Raw genomic sequence first — 21,056 nt, 5'->3', positions numbered from 1 at the left:
TTTTTATTTGAAAACAACTTTGTGCACAGAAATGATATGTTTTTTTGTATTATGGGCTAATTCCATGACTGCCATCTATTATTTTGAATGGTGTGGAAAAGCAATTTTAATAAATAAACAGATGGCTACCGCGATTAAATTAATCACAAACAGTGGCCATTAATTTGTTCTCCGTGCACTTGTCGATGTGCATGATAGGAGATATTTGTGTTGGCACTCCTGTAAGTGTCATGTTTGCAGCATCGGATCTGTGCAGTTAAGATCAATCCATAATCACGTACAATTAATTGGCTTTCAAGGATGTATAGGCCTACTGTCGTCATGATTAACACAGGCTAACGATTGGGGTAAATTCTGTCATGTGACACTACATTTTTACGTTAATGCCAATTTTCTGGACAAGAAGTGTTTCCAAACCAGTTTTTTTGCGACATTTGGAGTATCGACATAGAGTTTATGCGCTAGAGTTAAACGGAAAAATATTATGTCGACACTTGTGAAATTTTAGCTATAATTTGCGCTTCCATCAGCTTTATTTTGATACACAAAACCTTTTTTCGCCAAAAATCCTTGGATGGAAATGTAGTTAATGACAATCTATAAATTAGTTACTACCGCGGTCTATTTGGCCAGAATATCCTGCCGTTATATAAACTTTACAACGTTTGACCTTATCAGACTGGCAATCATTGTGTCTAATGTTAACAAACTTTGCCTAACTTTTGTAACATCATTTATTTCAAAACATCAGTGTTTCCAATAAGTCAAAACAACAGCATAAGATATGGCACTTACCTGCTCAGATGACGTTTTCGGATATCCATCTTTTTCTTTCTTTCATTATTTATTTGTCCATTCGCTCTGATAAGATGTCCTGTATCCATGTGTACACCAGTGCCTCCAACCACATTTATCCGCGCAGAGGAGCAGAGCCAAAGAACAATTTACATCATTACCAAAACAATGTTCTTCCGCAAGACACATGCAGTTTTATTTTTTAACCGCTAGAGGGTCAAAAGTTACATAGTGTAGCTTTAAAAGATTCATTCCCTTAAAAGATTCATTCAAAAAAGAAAGTGGAGTTGTGCTTGATGCTTTGGCTTCTTTTTTAAATATGTTCGCTAGTAGAGAAGAAATGCATAAGCTAACTGGCAAAATTTTGCCTGAAACACAAGTTATTTAAAATTCGTGCCTACGGCAGAATCACAACTATGCTGATATATGGAACAACAGCACTCTTGCTCATGTGATATTGCTTGTTTAGGTGATACTTTTATCTAAAGTGACTGCCTCATTATTACCAAGACAGTGGGCATGGTTACATGCATGTTATTATACCAATTATGCTTAATAAGCTGATGTGTGGTCATGAAAATGCGTTAAACTTTTCCTTTATTGGTGAAAGGTCATAAATAGCTTAAGCATAAACCAGTCGAAAACACCTAAATTTCTGCCCATTACCCCTTTTTCGCATTGCATGTAAACACCTTAACCTCAGTTCTTAAAGGCTTATTATCCAAAGTACACAAGAGTTGTCCGCATGCCTCTTCACGGTTTGACGTCAAAAGCAGAGAATAACACAATTATTTCAAATATCGTGTAAACTTGGTTTTCTTGCTTTCTCTGATTTTTAAATAAGATTATTTATGGGAAGTTATCAGCGTATTGGTGTGCATCTAAACACGCCTTGCAGGATTTAAACCTAAAACCTTCCGATTACCAACCCAGATCTTTAACCACTAGACTACACCACCCTTAAAATGTGCATGAACACTGTCATACTGACAGCTTTACTGTATATGTATAACAAACAGACATGTATTTTTATGATAATATGCTTCATTTCCTCTCTTCTTTTGACAATGTAAAGCGTCAACTGAATGAATGTAGAGAGAAAACTTTTAGAGATGTAATGAAAATACGTGAATTCTCTATACAATTCTATTCGTAAGCAAACAACTATAAGATGGGGGCAGAAGTGGAAAAAAAATGAAAGGTTTGCCAGCAACAGGGAAACAGCTATGAGAGCACATTCCTAGCAAACCCCGGCGTGGACAATGAGGGGTGGGACAAAACTGTATATTTTAAAATCTGTAATCTAACCCCTGAATCAGGAACATTGCTCAAAGTTTGGTTTAGACTTAACGAGATAGAGCCTGAAGGATTTGATCTGGGAATGTTTATTTCTAAGCGGAACATGACTGTTTTTTCTCCGAGAACGAGCTTCTTGTTTTCGGTTTATCACCTCGAGATTTGACTGGAGATATAAAGTAATACAGCAGGATATATTCTGCGCAATATTCTACGCAATATTTCGCTTGAGGAAACAGGGCTGATCGTAGAGTGAGAACTGGTCGAAAAAGTTTAACTTATACAGCATTGGGAATGTCAGGATGTGGGAAAAGTTAAAGATCGAGCACATCTGGATATGACTTGCGGTACTGTTTTCAGTATACGCAGTAAAGAGATTTTTTTTTAAAAAAATTTTTTTTAAGTTTTACTCTTCGAGTAACGAGAGCAGATTTTCACAAACAGATGACGTTTGATAAGCTTGTTTGATTCGTGAGTGAACGCAAGAGGAAAATCAGGTAAATCACCTATCATGTTTTCTTATCTCTTAAATCACGGAAATTGCTCTTATATGGTAAAAGTGGTGTAATTCAGGGGACTATAGCTATATAATTTATACGAATAATCGTCTATAAAAATGTTGGAAAACTTTTAGAATGAAAATGTCACACATTGTTCATCATAACTTTTTGGTGATACTCCTCACATTATTGAGGGCAACATGCAAAACATGCAAAAAATGACCTACAGCACAAGCTATATTTGTCTTTTTCCCTTTCTTTTATTTATTTATTTTAAATTCCCATCTGTTGTTCTCACAGATGAATTTTCTCTGATAACAGAAGGAAAGAAGAGACATTTAAACTATGTAATCAATTTGCTGATTTATCAGTTGGAATTTTTTTTATTATAATTGCATTTAGGAACACAGTGAGGTTTGCAAAACACCCAGCTATGTTGTATAAAAGGAACACACTAACTTATGCATTATTGCATCCATTCAGATCTGTCTGAACTGAACTGACATATAGGCTGGCCTGTAAAAACAGTATATGTTCATATCTTCTCATTGGAAAGGGATGAGAGTATCCGATAAAAAAACCAAAAAAAAAAAACCAAATTAGGAATAAGTGTGAGCTCAAAATTACTAAGTGTGAGTCTGACTCTAGTGTCCATTAGATGTCAATGATGGAGTACCTGAGCTCACTTTTGGGTGATGCAGTCATATAACAAATGTGGGCCGCAATATAATCCTTTTTCTAAAGACTGATCAACCATAAGTATAAGAAGAATTAATTGTTGTAAGAAGGAATGAAGGAAGCACTGTAATTTTCATACCAACATACTGCCTCAACATCTTTGCACACCAGACATGTTTTACAAGAATCCTTGTTACAGTCAATGTGCAGGCACAGAGCCACAAATGAAACCCTCTTCGAGCAATCATGAACTGAGAAGTCAAATCATTTATCTATGTTGCTGTGAAATACGGGTTCTTGCAAATACATTCAGGCATACTAGTCCTTTCTAACTGTAGTCAAAACAGGCAAGTTCCTACAGCTGCAAGATGAGATATGCTGCTGGATGCTGAATTTCCCCCTTACAATTTCAAACTCTTGACTCTATCTATTTCTGGTACTATTTTAAGTTAACAATGAGGTGCATTATGAAGTGCATCTTATATAGGTATATATATATATATATATATATATATATATATATATATATATATATATAAAGGGTTATATTATGGGTAGTTGACATGAAATACTTTTGGAAAGTTGAAATGTCCATGTTATACACTATATTTACTTTAAAAAATCATTTTAAGATTACAAGGAATATTTGGTACAATATTTATAAATGTAGTTTGACACTGCAGGACCTTTTAAAATGAACTAGTGAAGGCAAAAGGGTGATTACTTTCCCTTTATACTATATATATATATATATATATATATATATATATATATATATATATATATATATATACACTCACTGAGCCCTTTATTACGAACATCTGTACACCTACTTATTCATGCAATTATCTAATCATCTGGTGCCAAAAACTGAAAACATCCAGTGAGCGACAGTTTGCGGTTGGAAACGCTTTGTTGATGTGAGATGTCAACGGAGAATGGCCAGACTGGCTCGAGCTGACAGAAAGGCTACGGTAACTCAGATAACCACTCTATACAATTGTAGTCTCTCAGAATGCACAACACGTAAAATCTTGAGGCGGATGGTCTACAACAGCAGAAGACCACGTTGGGTTCCACTTCTGTCAGCCAGGAACAGAAAGCTAAGGCTGCAGTGGGCACAGGCTCACCAAAACTGGACAGTTGAAGACTAGAAAAACATAGCCTGGTCTGATGAATTTCAACACAGGCACACATGGTAGAGTCAGAATTTGGCGCCAACAGCATGAATCCATGAACTCAACCTGCCTCGTGTCAACAGTCCAGGCTGGTGGCGGTGGTGTAATGGTGTGGGGAATGTTTTCATGGCACACTTTGAGCTTGTTAAATACCAGTCAATCATCGCTTGAATGCCACAGACTTTTTGATTATTGCTGCTGACCATACGCATCCCTTCATGGTTACAATTTACCCATCTTCTAATGGCTAGAATGATAATGCATCATGTCACAAAGCAAAAGTCATCTCAAACTGGTTTCATGAACATGACAATGAGTTCACTTTTCTTCAGCATGAATGTGCAGCTGACAAATCTGCTGAAATTGTGTGATGCAATCATGTCAACATGGACCAAGGAATGTTTCCAACATCTTGTGAAATCCATGCCATGAAGAATTGAGGCTGTTTTGAGAGCAAAGGCCCTACTCAGTATTAGTAAAGTGTTGCTAATAAAGTGCTCAGTGAGTGTATATACTGGATATAAAAAGGTATATCATCCAGTAAATTAAATGTAAATATATGGGTTATAATGTGTGCGGTATAGCTGATGTATACAGTAAATAGCATACTCTGAAAAAGTAGTAACTAGCAATTGTTACCTCAAGGATCTATTTATACATGATCTAACCCATAAAAAATCCTTTTGTAACCTTGTTGTAACCTAATTTGTCAGATTTATTTAGTCAGATTATGTAAAAAAAGAAATGTACTTGAATAAAACCAGATAATTTTGATGTTACCACATGAAGCATATTTCTAAGTTACCTGACAAAACATTTTTTACTGTTTGAATAATTTTCATAATGGGGGTTTATTTTAGCTCACATAATATGGCCTGAGAAAAAATGAAAGGAGATTTAGAAAGTACTGTTTGTTCCATGGGTCTTTCTACTGCTCTGTCAGGGTTGTATGTGTTTTTGTTCATGTCTTTTACTTTGATAAATTTGTTCCATGCCATGTTTGTTCCTGTTTCCTTGTCATGTGATCTTGTCATGTGTTTCCCATGTTCTTGTGTCTTGTCCCCATTGTTTCATTGGGTTGTTAGCAGTCTCGTTATCTTGTTTAGAGTCCTAAGTGTTCATTGGTTTTAATTGTGATGTGTTCTCTCTAGTCCAAGTATTTAACCCTCATGTTTGCCATTGTTCATTGTCGGGTATTGTTTGTGTAATGTTGGTTCCATGATCAAGTCAAGTCATGTCATGTTTATGTCAAGTCTATAGTCAAGTCATGTCATGTCATGTCAAGTTTAGTTAAATCGTTCGTGTTTATGTTTTGTAGTCACATTTGGAGTTAATGTTTATTGGATATCACTTTTGTTAATAAACTGCACTTGGGTTCATCACATGTCTTTGTCATTGCCAGTGACAACGACAACGTTACAGAATACTCGACCCACCAAGATGAACCCAGCGGTTCAGTTACTTTGCCTACGCTAAGAAAACGTTTCCATTGTGGAATATGTGGAGAACTTTTGTGCTCTGGCCTGCAGGGACGATTTTAATGAGATTGCCCTCAAGGACTGTTTTCACTTCGGACTGAATGAGCCAATCTCTTCCCTGATGCCAGGCTGTCAGAGTCCCCACAGCCTGGCTCAGTATATTGACCTTGCCCTATTAATATGTGATTCATCATTCACTGTGGGGGAGGTGGATGCCAAGCCAGAGTCCCACGTCATGGCCGCCATGCCAGAGTCCCACGTCATGGCCGCCATGCCAGAGTCCCACGTCATGGCCGCCATGCCAGAGTCCCACGTCATGGCCGCCAAGCCAGGGTCCCACGTCATGGCCGCCAAGCCAGGGTTCCCTGTCATGGCCGCCAAGCCAGGGTCCGACTCAGAATGCTCCATGCCATGTCACAGCCACGTCTCAGTCTGCTCCATGCCATGTCACAGCCACGCCTCAGTCTGCTCCATGCCATGTCACAGCCACGCCTGAGCCTGCTCCATGTCATGTCACAGCCACGCCTGAGACTGCTCCATGCTCTGTCACAGCCATGCCTCAGTGTGCTCCATGCTATGTCACAGCCACGCCTCTGTGTGCTCCATGCCATGTCACAGCCACGCCTCTGTGTGCTCCATGCCATGTCACAGCCAAGCTTCAGTCTGCTCCATGCACTGTCTCAGGCTCACCTCTGGTCAACAAGCCAACGCCCAAGCCTGCCACGGTCAACGAGCCAACGCCCATGACTGCCACAGTCAACGGACCAGCGTTGTAAGCCTCGTCCGTCCCAGAGCCAGCGTTGCAAGCCTCATCCATTCCAGAGCCATCACTCACTGGGCTATTTGAGTTGGAATTGGTTCCCGTCCTTGTGCCCACCCTGAGTTCTCCTGATCAGCCGGTTTCCCCCAAGCCACCGGCTCGATCATCGCCCTCTGAGATATCCCAGACAAGGAGAACTTTCGAACCTCCGACTCCGCCTAGACCCTCTGAGCCCTGGACTCTGCCTTGGCCTGTCGATCTCTCGACATCACCTCGGCTCCACCGCGGTCCTTCAGCCTGTCGGCTTTACTGGGGTCCCTCATCCCTCCAGCTCCTCCTTGGTCTGTCGGTCACCTGGCTCCGCCTTGGTCCTCAGCCACACCAGCTCCGCCTCAGTCTTCCGATCTCCCAGCTCCGCCTTGCTCCTCCGAGCCTCTGGTGCCGCCTTGGTCCTCCCTGACTCCGGCTCCACCCTGGCCCTTCGAGTCTTCGGCTACTCTCCGGGTATCCAGTTCTCCATGGTTTCGCCCCTTGAGCCTCTCACGGCTCTGCCTTCCATGGCTACACCCCTTGAGCCTCTCATAGCTCCACCCCCCATGGGCTCCGCCCTGGTCCCATGCTCCATGCCATGTTTTCACCAGACCACTCCCCACACCTTGTTTCATCATGTTTCCATGTCCTGCCACGTAACCACGTCAGGTCACCTCAACCCCCCCCCCACCCCTTGAACTTTGTGTTTTTGTTTTGGGGCATTGGGAGCCGCCCCTAGAAGGGGGATATGTCAGGGTTGTATGTGGTTTTTGTTCATGTCTTTTACTTTGATAAATTTGTTCCATGCCATGTTTGTTCCTGTTTCCTTGTCATGTGATCTTGTCATGTGTTTCCCATGTTCTTGTGTCTTGTCCCCATTGGTTCATTGTTTCACTGGGTTGTTAGCAGTCTCGTTATCTTGTTTAGAGTCCTAAGTGTTCATTGGTTTTCATTGTCATGTGTTCTCCCTAGTCCAAGTATTTAACCCTCATGTTTGCCATTGTCCATTGTCGAGTATTGTTTGTGTAATGTTGGTTCCATGATCAAGTCAAGTCAAGTCAAGTCAAGTCAAGGCAAGTCATGTTTATGTCAAGTCTATAGTCAAGTCTTGTCATGTCATGTCATGTCATGTCAAGTCAAGTTTAGTTAAGTCGTTCATGTTTGTTTTGTAGTCACGTTTGGAGTTAGGGTTTATTGGATATCACTTTTGTTAATAAACTGCACTTGGGTTCATCACACGTCATTGTCTTTGTCATTGCCAGCGACAACATTACATGCTCTGAGAGAGAATGCTGACGAGCAGGACATCGAAACAGGAATCGCATTTCATCATGTTCAGATTAGGCTTTGATTCAAGACACTGACACTATCTGATCTAAGAAACATCCTGGCAGCTTGGAAGTAAAGGTCAGCATATACCCAGTGAGACAAGAGCATTTCCAAATGGGTGGGGTTGTTTTCCATCTTATATGTGGCCCAGAGCACCCAGTAATTACCAGTTTTTGTGCATTGAGCCTACGTGACAAAGTTGTTTACACTAGCCCACCTGCACTTACATTGGTGGGCTTAAATCAAGTACTTAAAAGGCAACTCCTCAGACAAAGTGACTCCTGCAGGATTCTGCAGGAATCCAGCAGGAGTCAGGAATATTAAGCAGGAATCCAGCTGGAATATTAAGTAGTGGTCAGGCAGCGTCATTTCCAGATATGCATAGTATGTTTGTGCGTGGGCTTGCATTCCCTGATGGCATTCACTGATATTTAACTTGAGATAGCAACTACAAATGTCACAGAATAAATAGACAAATTAACAGTCATTATACACAAAGTATATAAGGATATTGATGAATGTAGTTTTATGTGCATATAAATGTTTCAGAAGGCAAGGATCAACTTGGACAGATCAACTCTGGCTCTAATTACTAATGTATTTCAAAACATCTGACTCTGTTTTCCATGACATCACATAAATAAACTAAATACGCATTTAATTACAGTCTTGGGGCAACACAGAAATGTGTTCTGTTGTTTTCTGAAACATTTTGGTAAATATACTGATATACAGTGGCCCCAAAAATTACTTGTCACGTTTAAAAATGTATGAATATCATTGCATTAGATATAAAAAGAAAACCAAGTGATACCTGCAAACAAATGATCATAGACCTTTTCTCACAACTCTGTTGTCTTAGTGGATGTACTTAGTCGGTTTCCCCCTCAAGTTCGCACAGGTGTAGTTCGTCACATTAATTATGGACAACCAGAAAGTGCCCAAAATTGACTCCTTTCTCAGTCTGAAGTGCAAAAAAATTGAGGCTTAAATAGGTGGGTTTCCTGACCCTTTCTATTCTTTCTACAGCATAGTCTATCTATTGTTTTATGATGTGAAACCCAACAAACATCTTAGAATAGGACATTATATGTGGCTTTCAAGTCCATACACTGTAAACACAGTGCAGTTTTCACTAATTGCTTGATAACATTCTGGAATGATTAGCAACACTCTGGATTACAGGTTTTCCATAATTTACATATAATAGGTTAAAACACAGCCATTTTTGCTTGCGTGACCAGTCGACTTCCAGATCAAGAGGAACAAGCAATCCGGAGTCACTGGAAGGCTAGCCGGGTGCGGCCTCTGAATGGCAGGAAGTAAAGCCATCAATATTTACTCTGTATGCAGCAGCCAGAGTGTCTGCAAGGACCAGCAGCACAGAGGAGAGCAATTCAGAGCCGAGTGGCATCCACTAAATCCCTCTCCCACCCTCACGATAATTGCAGCACAGACAGACTGACTGGCCCTCTCAATCTGTCGTTCTTTAACTGATGACTTCCTTTGGTGTGGATAGGGGTTATTGTGCCTTTTTTTACATTAAGGAATGTTGGCCATTTGCAGTGCCACTTTTGATTGTATGATTGCAGCATTATAGGATTGCGGTATGGAATGGTGCCCTCCTTGTAAATGGTAAATCTCTGAAGTATGGTGGAGGGGGCATGGACATTTCAGTGGATATGTAAGGAGCTGGAAGTGTTTTGTGTGTTGGAGTGCTTTGATCTCTCTTAAGACTTGCTCTCTCTTTCTGTATTCCCATTCTCTTAGAGATGAAGACTTCTGAGATGCTTTCTGTACTGGTTGTTTTGATGTATTCAGGGAGGTACACAGCTCTTACAGGTGAGGATACATAATGGCATTCTGTTTGCAAAAGTAATGGAGAGTCTCATAATGTGTGCAGAATTGGGAGTGTTACATGAAAATCTGAAGGGTGATGTACAGATTTGCTTCTTGAGCAGAACAACAATAAGCCTTCCTATGCTATGTCTGGACAGCTGTGTTTGACAGGACACCTTTTAACATGCACGAATATCACTCTCAGGAATAGTATTAATTACTACACAGGAACACACAACTTAAACCAGGGTTCTCAAAGAAGACCTGCAGTTTCATATAGCCCCCTGCAGTGTTGAAGTAATAGTTCACCCAAAACTGAAAATTCCTTTATGTTGTTCCAAACCTGTATGACTTTCGTTCTTCCATGAAACACAAAATGAAACACAGAATTTTAGCCTCAGTTGCTATTCACTTTTATAGCAATTTTTACATACAATGAAAGTGAATGATGACTGAGGCTGTCTGCATCTCCTTTTGTTTTCCTATGGAAAGAAAAAAAGTCTTAGAGGTTTGGAACAACATCAGTGTGATTAAATGGTGACAGAGTGTTTATTTTTGGGTAAAATGTCCTTTTAAAAGTTAATCCTTAAATCCAGCCAGCAAAATGATTTTCACTTTTTGCATTTTGGTTCGGCTTTTAATGTTAGCGCATAGTTTTCTTAAAGGGTTCAATACATGTTGAGCTCAATCGACAGGATTTGTAGCATAATAATTATTACCACAAACATTTATTTTGACATTCTCCTCCTTTAAAAGAAAAAAAAAGAAGAAAAAAAAAATATATATATATTGCAGTGAGGCACTTCCAATTAACATGATTCTATGTGATAAAATCACTTACTAACCTTTTCTGTGTAAAGTTATAGCCAATTTTACAACTTCGTTGCCATGATGATGTAAGGTCTAACAAACCCTAAAACCCTCAAATGGCTGTAAAAATTACAATTTAAACTTTGCAGCTCAAATAATACATGAGTTTTAACAGAATAATTAAAGTGCTTTTATAAAACTATAAGCTTCACATTCAATTCCATTGTAAGTGCCTCACTGTAACCCAGATTTTTGCTTTTTTAAAGAAAATATTTGAGTTCAAATAAATGTTTGTGGTAATCAACATTATACCACAAATGCTGTCAATTGAGCTTAACTTGTACTGAACCTGGAATATTCCTTTGAAAAATTGTTAAACAGTATTGTAATATATATTTCTGAATGGGGCTTATTAAAGGTCTAAAACAAAAAAACACCACAAACAAACATGTGCTCACATTATTTCAAATACTCAAAAACTCAAGGTTGTAAAAACATTCGTATATGCATTTGTTCAGCTGGCCCCACCTGGATAGTTGTCCCTACTAGGTAATTTGAGTTTGAGGTCCCTGCCTTAAACATGTTTCTTTTATCAGATCATGTATTGGACACTCCCCCAGAGGATGGTGAGTGAGCCTACATACTGTACATTAACTGAAATGAACAGAAATATTTGTTCTGTTGCTATCACACATTTTCTTACATTTATATGTCCCTTTCTTGTCCATAGATGAGGGCGATGGAGGCAATTTACAGTGCACATGTGAGAACACATATGCCTGTGTTAACAACACCTGCTCGGACCGTATCTGCTTCTACAGTTCGGTCCATAAGCGGGTTGTGAGAGGCTGTTTTCCAACCAGCGAGCAGTGCCATGTGCCTGACGTTCCTGGCGTGTATTCTAAGTGCTGCTTCACAAACTTCTGTAATGCTAACCTCAGTGTGCCTGAACCAACAGGTCAGTAAATGCACAATGCAACAGACTTGTGCTTCACTGTAAAAAGTGTTACCTAAAGGAGCCATTTATACCAGACCTAACCCTTAAAAATGTGTTTTGTTGGTGGAACCTTATGTATTCATGTTGATTTAGTCATGTTACTGATGGGGCAATACAATAAAAGTTGGGAAATACTGAGCTAGACTTCAGTACAATACAAGAACTTGGCCTCAATTCAACTTGACAAGACAATTCAGTTACCCATTCAATATTAAATTGGAGAGATATTTTGTGGCAATACAGACATTCATTACTGAAACCACAGAGGCTTTTGCTTTACGTGGTGTGACTTGAAGCATCAATAGAGGTTTGCTGCTACCTCCTAGTGTTGAATTCATGAGATGAAATCTCCAGTCATTTTAGTAGCCTTATAAAAGCTGATATGTTGAGATCACATGAGCAGCCAAATGTTATTTTCTATGTGTCAGCAAGTCTAAAACATCTGTAATGTTGTGCATCTGTAATCACAATGACAAATTTCACAGGTTCATCTCCATAAAAGCACATGAAATATGTCTTCTCAGCTGGCCTGGTATAAGGGTGTAACTCATGTCCTGTTGTGTCTGTGTGTTTCCGGTAGAAAAGCCTATCAGAATGATCCTGCTGGTGGGAGTGCCTCTGTTAGTGCTGCTGGTGATGTCAATGGCAGCCTGCGGCCTTGTACTGTGGCTGCGCACTAGGCGACAGCACCACCAGCCGATGGATCATGACACTACCTTGATCAAAGTTCCCAATGGAGGGGACCCGACTTATGGGGTAAAGCACAACTGCTGGGACCTGTGCTACTGTGTTGCATTCATAGCGTTTTTTGACTGATTTCACTTTCCTTAATTCAGATACAGTCTTTTCTGTTTCTGATTTTTGCAGTGCTCAAATTCCCACAGGAAAGAAAAATCACAAATGAGATTTCTTTAAAACCTCAGTAGTTTCCCCTATGCAGCAATGTGATTAAAAAGCCAATGGAGGCTTTTGCTGAAGTCTTCTGCTTCGCAGATTTTTCTCCTAAAAATTGACCTCAGTGATCTCTAGAGTTACATAAGAGATCTTAACAAAGTGATCAAGATCTTGACAAAGAAGAGAGTTTCTTAGAGTGCTCTCAGATTTGCCGAGATACCAAAATCTGCAATCATGTCAGAGATTTTAATATGAACTCAAACATTTCTCATCAAAATTATTCAAGGCCAAATTGTCTGAGCTATGATGTCATTAATTGTATAGCTCTTTACTCTTACTGCATGTCTTATTTGTTTATAATTGTATTTTTCCATTTTAGAAGAAACATCTGAGACAAAGTAGACATCTGATAAATAAAACATAGCTGGGTTCTTCAACTACAGGCACTCTTAGCATTGTGGATTTCTAGAAAGTAATGTCTTGCTAAAACATTTTTGTCTCAATAATTTTTTTACATTTGTATACTAACAATGTCCCAACGGTGTATGTACATGCATCACAGTAAATGTATGTTGTTTTGTCATTTTTTTTATGTCATGAAAATTCCCACTGCAGCATCATTTCTACCTCATCTCAAATTCTGTTTTGGAAAATTCTCAATTTCTGGCATGGAAATGACAGAGATGGAAATTACTTTTGTAATGTTTTATATACTGTATATATATACACACACAGTTGTGCTCAAAAGTTTGCATACCCTGGCAGAAATTGTGAAATTTTGGCATTGATTTTGAAAATATGACTGATCATGCAAAAAAAAAAAACTGTCTTTTATTAAGGATAGTGATCATACAAAGCCATTTATTATCACATAGTTGTTTGGCTCCTTTTGAAATCATAATGATAACAGAAATCACCCAAATGGCCCTGATCAAAAGTTTACATACCCTTGAATGTTTGGCCTTGTTACAGACACACAAGGTGACACACACAGGTTTAAATGTCAATTAAGCAGAGCAGCCTGTATTTCTCCTGAGGTTACCCGAACAGTTCTTCTGGCAGAGGCTGAAATCTTTCTTGGTCTACCTGACCTTGGCTTGGTATCAAGTGATCCCCAAATTTTCCACTTCTTAATAAGTGATTGAACAGTACTGACTGGCATTTTCAAGGCTTTTGATATCTTTTTATATCCTTGTCCATCTTTATAAAGTTCCATTACCTTGTTACTCAGGTCTTTTGACAGTTCTTTTCTGCTCCCCATGGCTCAATATCTAACCTGCTCAGTGCATCCACGTGAGAGCTAACAAACTCACTGACTATTTATACACAGACACTAATTGCAATTTAAAAAGCCACAGGTGTGGGAAATTAACCTTAAATTGCCATTTAAACCTGTGTGTGCCACCTTGTGTGTCTGTAACAAGGCCAAACATTCAAGGGTATGTAAACTTTTGATCAGGGCCATTTGGGTGATTTCTGTTACCATTATGATTTAAAAAGGAGCCAAACAACTATGTGATAATAAATGGCTTCATATGATCACTATACTTAAATAAAAGACTGTGTTTTTGCATGATCAGTCATATTTTCAAAATCAATGCCAAAATTTCACAATTTCTGCCAGGGTATGCAAACTTTTGAGCACAACTGTATATATATATATATATATATATATATATATATATATATATATAAAATTGCTGATTTCTTTGTCTTGCTACAGCTAATAGTTAACATTTTATGTATCTTAAATACACAATGAAATAACATTTTCACCCTTTTCTTCATAATTTGACAAAATTACAGTTTGATTAGAAATGATTCCCCAAAAATTACTCTGCTTATAAGTGATACCTTGAAGTTTTTTGGTTTCCTTCAAACATCACTTCTCTCATATTACATGTCAAGGATGCTCTTCACTGACACTTTTGTTGACTTGGTAAACAAGTACACTTACTTTTGGAAAAAACAAAAAAAGAAAGAAAGAAATATTAGGTGCTAAATTATTTGGTGTGGTGGAAATGAGGGCAAAATTGTGGGACAGTCGTAATTGTTGAAATATTTATAGAAATCATTTTCACAAAATATGATTATTTCACTCTTAGTTTGGAATTTTATAGTTTTAAACATGTAAGAATTTTTATTTTTAAATGGATTGTAATAGGTTAATATCGAAATCTGGTTCTTTCAATATTATAGGCTATATACTAGGCTAAAGCAGTCAAATCTATAGATAAAAGGCATTTGAAAAGCACCTAAAATAAATGATGAAGACCTGATAAAATGTTTCCAATTCAGTTTTAATCAGACCTTCTTATAAAAACAAAAAAGAACAATGCCATCTGGTCATTTGAATAAAAACAAGCACGTGGACATGAAATTGCCAGAAGTTGAAGTAACACCCAACTCTTTCTTAATCAATGAAAGAGCAACCTTTGAATTCTCTAAATTCCATAGTTTTACTGTACCTGTATGTATGTAAAAAGTTTATGTTCGACAGTGATATAAGTGTGTGTAATTCTCCTTTTAGGATATCTTTGATGAGTTTTGTACATCAGGCAGTGGGACTGGCCTACCCTATCTGGTGCAGAGGACAATGGCTCGACAGATCTCTCTGGTTGAGTGTGTTGGTGAGTGAAACATTCATATCTCATGCAGTATATAATGCTGCAACAACACTTTAATAATGCTTTACTCACAGCCATGTCTCACTATCCCAATCTGTGTCTTGTTTCAGTATAAACATTATCATCTGAATGTTTCTGATAGGTAAAGGCCGTTATGGAGAGGTATGGAGAGGAACGTGGATGGGGGAGAGTGTGGCTGTCAAGATTTTCTCCTCTCGTGATGAGCAGTCCTGGATTAGAGAGACAGAGATCTACAACACGGTCCAACTGAGGCATGAAAACATCTTGGGTAAGTACCACCCACAGTGTGCATTTTTTTTCACTTGTATGGGGGAAAAAAATCATTTTGAGAGTATTTCTGCTGCCATAATACGTTCGGACATGTAAAAACGCCACTTCCCCAATGAAGCAATAATTTTTGATTAAAAATGTAATATCCTTCTCTCTGACTCACACACACACACATTCTCTTCTCATTATAAGGCTTCATTGCATCAGACATGACATCTAAAAACTCCAGCACTCAACTGTGGCTGGTCACTCACTTCCATGAGTTGGGCTCCCTTTACGACTTCCTGCAGTACAGCATACTGGGCCCAGAGGGCTGTCTGCGCATGTGCCTGTCTATTGCCAGTGGCTTAGTGCATCTCCACACAGAAATCCTCACTACACAGGGCAAACCGGCCATCGCACACAGAGACCTGAAGAGCCGCAACATCCTGGTAAAAAGGAATGGCCAATGCTGCATTGCTGACCTAGGTGAGAAAATAGAACTCCCATTATTGTAGATCCCTATAATTGTGCTATAATCAAACACATATTCCTTACTAACTGTAGTCTGTTGTTGGACAGTCATCATTGTTAATTGATAATATTTATTTGACTCAATCACACTTGTTTAATATTGGGGTAAAATTTTCTGATGATTTTGGCCTGCTCTGTTGAAAGAAACAGGTTTAACCAGCCTAAGATAGCTTGCTGGTCTTAGCTGGTGTCCCAGCATGGTCAGACTGGTCTGTTAGATAGTTTTAGAGGGCTTTTGGGCACTTTTTAGCTTGGTCAGGCTGGGAGATTGGCTTAAACCAACTAAGACCAGAAAACCAGCTTACACTGATTTAAGGTGGGGTTTGTTTTTCTTCAGCTGGATGTTGAGATCATAAAAATGGTCTTTTCTTAAACATATTCTGTTCTTTGTGATCTCTCAGGCCTAGCTGTCATTCACTCTCAGTCTAATGACTATCTGGATGTGGGCAACAATCCAAGAGTGGGAACCAAACGCTATATGGCACCAGAGGTTTTGGACGAGAGTATTCGTGTAGATGTTTTTGAGTCCTACAAACAGACTGATATCTGGGCGCTGGGCCTTGTCCTCTGGGAAATAACCCGCCGAACTATTGTTAATGGTAAGATGGAGCAATTGCTAACCTTTATTTGATGACATCATTGTCATTCTGTGCTCTTGTGATCTGTTACAGAATGAATGATTAAAAGTGCTTCCAAAACATGCATATTGATATGAAAGACTCTGATGAAGCCTAAGGACTGATCATAGACTTCTGTGCAAAGAAATGGTTATTTATTAAGAATGCCCTAAATTTCTTGATAATTAAAGTTTTATTGACCTCTTCAGCTTCCTGTGAAAAGTTATTCGATTCCTGAATCTCAACGTTCTTTTCCTAACTTTCCTTTTTCTGTTGCTAAGCAACAATTTACACCATCCTGGTAGATGTGGTAGACTTTTCTGTTTATTTTTCACACGTTTCTTCATCTTACTTCCCTTCCATCTCTCCCTCTGTTTTTTTCTCCATGTCTGTGTCTGCCTCCTCTATCCACCCACGATTAGCAGTCCAGTAATTATAAACAATCTTATCGAGTGTCAGCACTTCTCTCATATAGTCCAGATGCGCTTTCTCTCTCTCTCTTTCTCTCTCACACACACAAACGTACTTTTTAAGCAGCACCTTACCAACCATTTATATACAGTAGGGCACAAAAATCCACATTCAAAAATCTGGGATTACAAATACAATTTAAACCTGAAAATGAAACCTGGCAGATAGTTTTAGGATTTTTACCAATTTAAAACAAAGAAACATTATGCATAAGAAATGTTGAACTATATTAGGTCACTTATCAAAATCATTTGTGACATTGCCTATGTTAACTCCTTTGTTCAAAAGTTCAGATTTCCAGAGTCCATGCCAGCTCAACTGCATGCTGTCATTAAAGCAAAATAGGCACATAACAAATAGTTGGAAATACATAAATGAATATTACTTTTTTTAATTCAGCTCAATTTCACTAAAATTGGTATGCTGAAAATATCATTTGAAATGAAATTTTTTTTAAGCATTTTATCAAAGCATTTTCAGTAGTTGACTCAAGACTTTTGAACCCCACTATATGTATATTGCATTATAGGGTCAGGATCGCTCTAAAGTTTAAGTCACATATATCTGTTTTTATTACTGTCTTTTAGTCCAGAATATGTAGCTTCACAATTTTTTACTGATACTAATCTTTCCTCCCAGAGTTTTTCCCCAATATGTCAGCTGCCTTGCACGCTTATGAACTCTGGACAAATTCCAGCCATCCTCCCACAAAAGTATTAGTACTGCAAACCTCCCTCAATGTCCAAACCACAGTTTTATAGATATGGCCAGAACAGACTCTCAGTCTCGGCACACATCTGCACTTTTGTCAGTGAAAATACAAATGTGATCAGTCAGCAAATTTGGACAAAAACCGCAATAAAACTCCCTTAAATCTGTGGTTTTCTCAGGGATTGTGGAGGAGTACAGACCGCCGTTCTTTGACATGGTGCCTTCTGACCCCAGTTTTGAGGAGATGAAGAAAGTGGTGTGCGTTGACCAGCACAGGCCTTGTCTACACAATCGACTACACTCTCATCCGGTAAGATACTCAAACATACCAGAGATACAGACTTAATGCTCAAGACTTGGACTCAAGACAGACCTGAGACAAAGCATTGCTTGACAGAAGAAATCTGCAGCAATTTGTTAGGAATCACAGAATGTGTGTTGGACAAAATATCCTATCAACATGATGTCATTGAAAATAATCTTGTGGACTTTCATTGTGATAGTCCCACAGAGGGCATTATCCTGCTTGATGCAAAAAGATTTTGGCTATAACCTAGACACATGAATGCAGCCATTGCTGAAGCTCAGCTAGCATGTAACTGACTAAGAACAAGCAAGAGACAGAGAAACGCAGAGGAGTAGTAAAAGTTGCAAGATTGTTGCAAAATGTGTTGCTTGATAAGAATTCATCCTTTAAGTCATATCTCTCGTTGCGAGTTTTAGTTGTTTGCCACATAAGACTGTTTTATGTCTGCCACATACACGCACTCCCTCCTACAACATATCTGTTCAAAGCAGAATTGCCAAAAAAATCGAAAAAACAAAACAGTCAAGCAATAGTTTCGAAAGACAAATATGAAAGTTATGACACATTTTACATAGCATATATAACAGATAGGACACAGCAACACAGTTCTCTTAGTTTTGTGACAGAAGTTAGTGAATCTGAATTTTGAAAGCCGTTCTTGTAATTTGACTTGCAGTCAGTCACATTTCCACAAATCTGTATTATAAAGTAACATTGTATCCTAACCAACCATGATCGCAACAAGCAGTGAGCATCAGTAAATTTTGTTTGATTACTTGTTGTCTGTTTTCTGCGGTGAAGAGCCCCGCCCACTGTTAATTCTAATTGGTCCAAAATCCCTTTTCTTGTAACCAGGGTTGGGAGGGTTACTTTTGAAATGTATTCCTCAACAGATTACAGAATACATGCTGTAAAATGTAATTTGTAACATATTCCGTTAGATTACTCAAGGTTAGTAATGTATTCTAAATACTTTAGATTACTTCTTCAGCACTGGTAGATTTTTTTACTTGTTTTGACTATAATAACTCAAGACAAAGTACACATGTTAAAAATACATTCTCTGAAAAACCTAAATATCTTATGCAGTGTTGTTTCTAAAACAAGATAAATCAAACTGATCTTGTTTTAAGGATTTTTAGACATTTTTACAGGAAAACAAAATAAAAATTATTATCAAGAATATGATTTTTGCCCTAATATCAAAGGTCTTACTAGAAAAAAATAAATTATGATCCAACGTGAATATTCTTGATAAAAAAATATGATCGTGCCTGATATCATGTGCATGTAAATTGGCTAGAAATAGCATTTTAGCTTAGCATAAAGCTGACAATTTACACAAGGTTTATTTCTATTTCTTCTGCTCCAAACTTACTTCAAACTTACTTCTCTGTCTGCTCGTATGAATGTGACACATCATGATCTCCAAGGAGTATGCTGATGTCAAGATTTATAGTGGAAAAGTAGTAATATTTTGTTCTGTTCTCACCCAAAACCGATTGTATCGCTTCAGAAAAAATGTATTAAACCACTGAAGTTTTATGGATAACCTTTATGCTGCCTTTATTTGCTTGAACATTTGGTCATCATGTTTGACTGTATGGTCAACAGACATCATATCTCAATTAAAATATCCTTGTTTGTGTTCCATGGAAGAAAGAAAATCATACGAGTTTGAGAGGTTGAGTTGATGAGAGAAATTATAATTTTTGGGTGAGCTATTCCTTCAACCATCACATATCTGTTTGGCAGTGATTGTGTCACATTGCACAGTAGGTCTGCACTTGGTGTGTGTGGACATGTAAATTGCTTGTCACTGGAAACTTGTCACATCACAAACATATAACCACCAGAAATGACAAAGCAAATGATTATAAACTTTTTCTGTATTTTTTTTTTTTCAAGATCCTGTCTGCAATTGCGAAGATTATGAAAGAGTGCTGGTTCCAAAGCCCTTCGGCTCGACTCACTGCCCTGCGTGTGCGCAAGACTCTCTCCAAACTGGACCAGGACCATGACTACGACATAGACAAGCTCAAACTGGACCTATAGAATAAACCTGCCATCATGCATTACAGAGGCAGTTAAATTCTAATGGACCATAATGACATATCCATTCAGACCTTCTTAATGTGCCTTTTTAAGCTTCTTCTGATCTTCAGTGCAGTACTGTCTTAATCTTAAGCCTCCACTGAACATAGTTTATCTTATCCTGACATTGGCTCTCTGTGGTAAGTTGAGTCCATAGCAGTGATGTTAAATGTTTCCTCTGGAACATAGCCACACGACTGCTCTTCTAGGGCGACTTGCATATTTCAACACGGTGACTCATTTGTTACTGAAAGTAAAACAGGACTGATTTTGACCAACCAAATTATTTTTGGTATAGTGAGAGTGAGAGAGTTTTGCCATGTTGTGATGTTTTACCCGAAAGGATGTGGGTTATTCTGAACTTCGTAACTGCAGAGTTTCCTGAAATTCTGACATTCCTGGACATTAGTCTTAAGAAGGGAGGCTGGTACATGCTTCATACTGTTTGTTGCACTTCTATGTAGCTGATTTTTTTTCTCTCTCTCTCTCTCTCTCTCTCTCTCTCCATGAAAGACATTGGAATGGACCTTTTTTTTTTTTTTTTTTTTTTTTTTACAAGAATGAAATAAAACTGCTATACAACTTGCACCAAAAAATTATTCTAACATTGGAAATATTAGTGTTAAATGCTAAATGCTTTTTATTACCTAGCTGTACTGTATCTTTTTTTTTTTTTTAAACAATGTAAGAAAAACATTTACAATATATTTGCTTTTTGAGAACTTATAATCTTATTGGAAAATGTTTATATGAGGTTTGTGCACAAATGTCTAATATTATTTTCACTACACATCTATTTACAGATTAATAAAACTTAAGAGTATTTAAGCAGACTTTCCCA

The 21,056-nt window shown here is 38.3% G+C and overlaps 1 protein-coding gene across 2 annotated transcripts; it reads left to right on the top strand.

The window, feature by feature from the left end:
* Positions 1-2,060: 2,060 nt before the first annotated feature.
* On the top strand, positions 2,061-20,766 carry acvrl1 (activin A receptor like type 1). Of its 2 annotated transcripts, XM_051660338.1 has the most exons (12): positions 2,061-2,588; positions 7,978-8,122; positions 9,815-9,886; positions 11,290-11,319; positions 11,424-11,651; positions 12,271-12,446; positions 15,115-15,214; positions 15,354-15,500; positions 15,695-15,970; positions 16,417-16,614; positions 17,994-18,124; positions 20,030-20,766. In XM_051660338.1, the coding sequence occupies exons 3-12, from the start codon at positions 9,817-9,819 to the stop codon at positions 20,174-20,176; spliced, it is 1,503 nt and encodes a 500-aa protein (XP_051516298.1). In that variant the 5' UTR covers positions 2,061-2,588; positions 7,978-8,122; positions 9,815-9,816; the 3' UTR covers positions 20,177-20,766. The 2 variants fall into 2 exon arrangements, with proteins under 2 accessions (XP_051516298.1, XP_051516297.1); XM_051660337.1 differs by lacking the exon at positions 7,978-8,122 and having other exon boundaries at positions 2,062-2,588.
* The last annotated feature ends 290 nt before the right edge of the window (positions 20,767-21,056 follow it).

Source organism: Myxocyprinus asiaticus, chromosome 28 (assembly GCF_019703515.2).
Source record: "Myxocyprinus asiaticus isolate MX2 ecotype Aquarium Trade chromosome 28, UBuf_Myxa_2, whole genome shotgun sequence".
Taxonomy (NCBI): domain Eukaryota; kingdom Metazoa; phylum Chordata; class Actinopteri; order Cypriniformes; family Catostomidae; genus Myxocyprinus; species Myxocyprinus asiaticus.
This window is presented reverse-complemented; position numbering and strand designations above follow the sequence as displayed.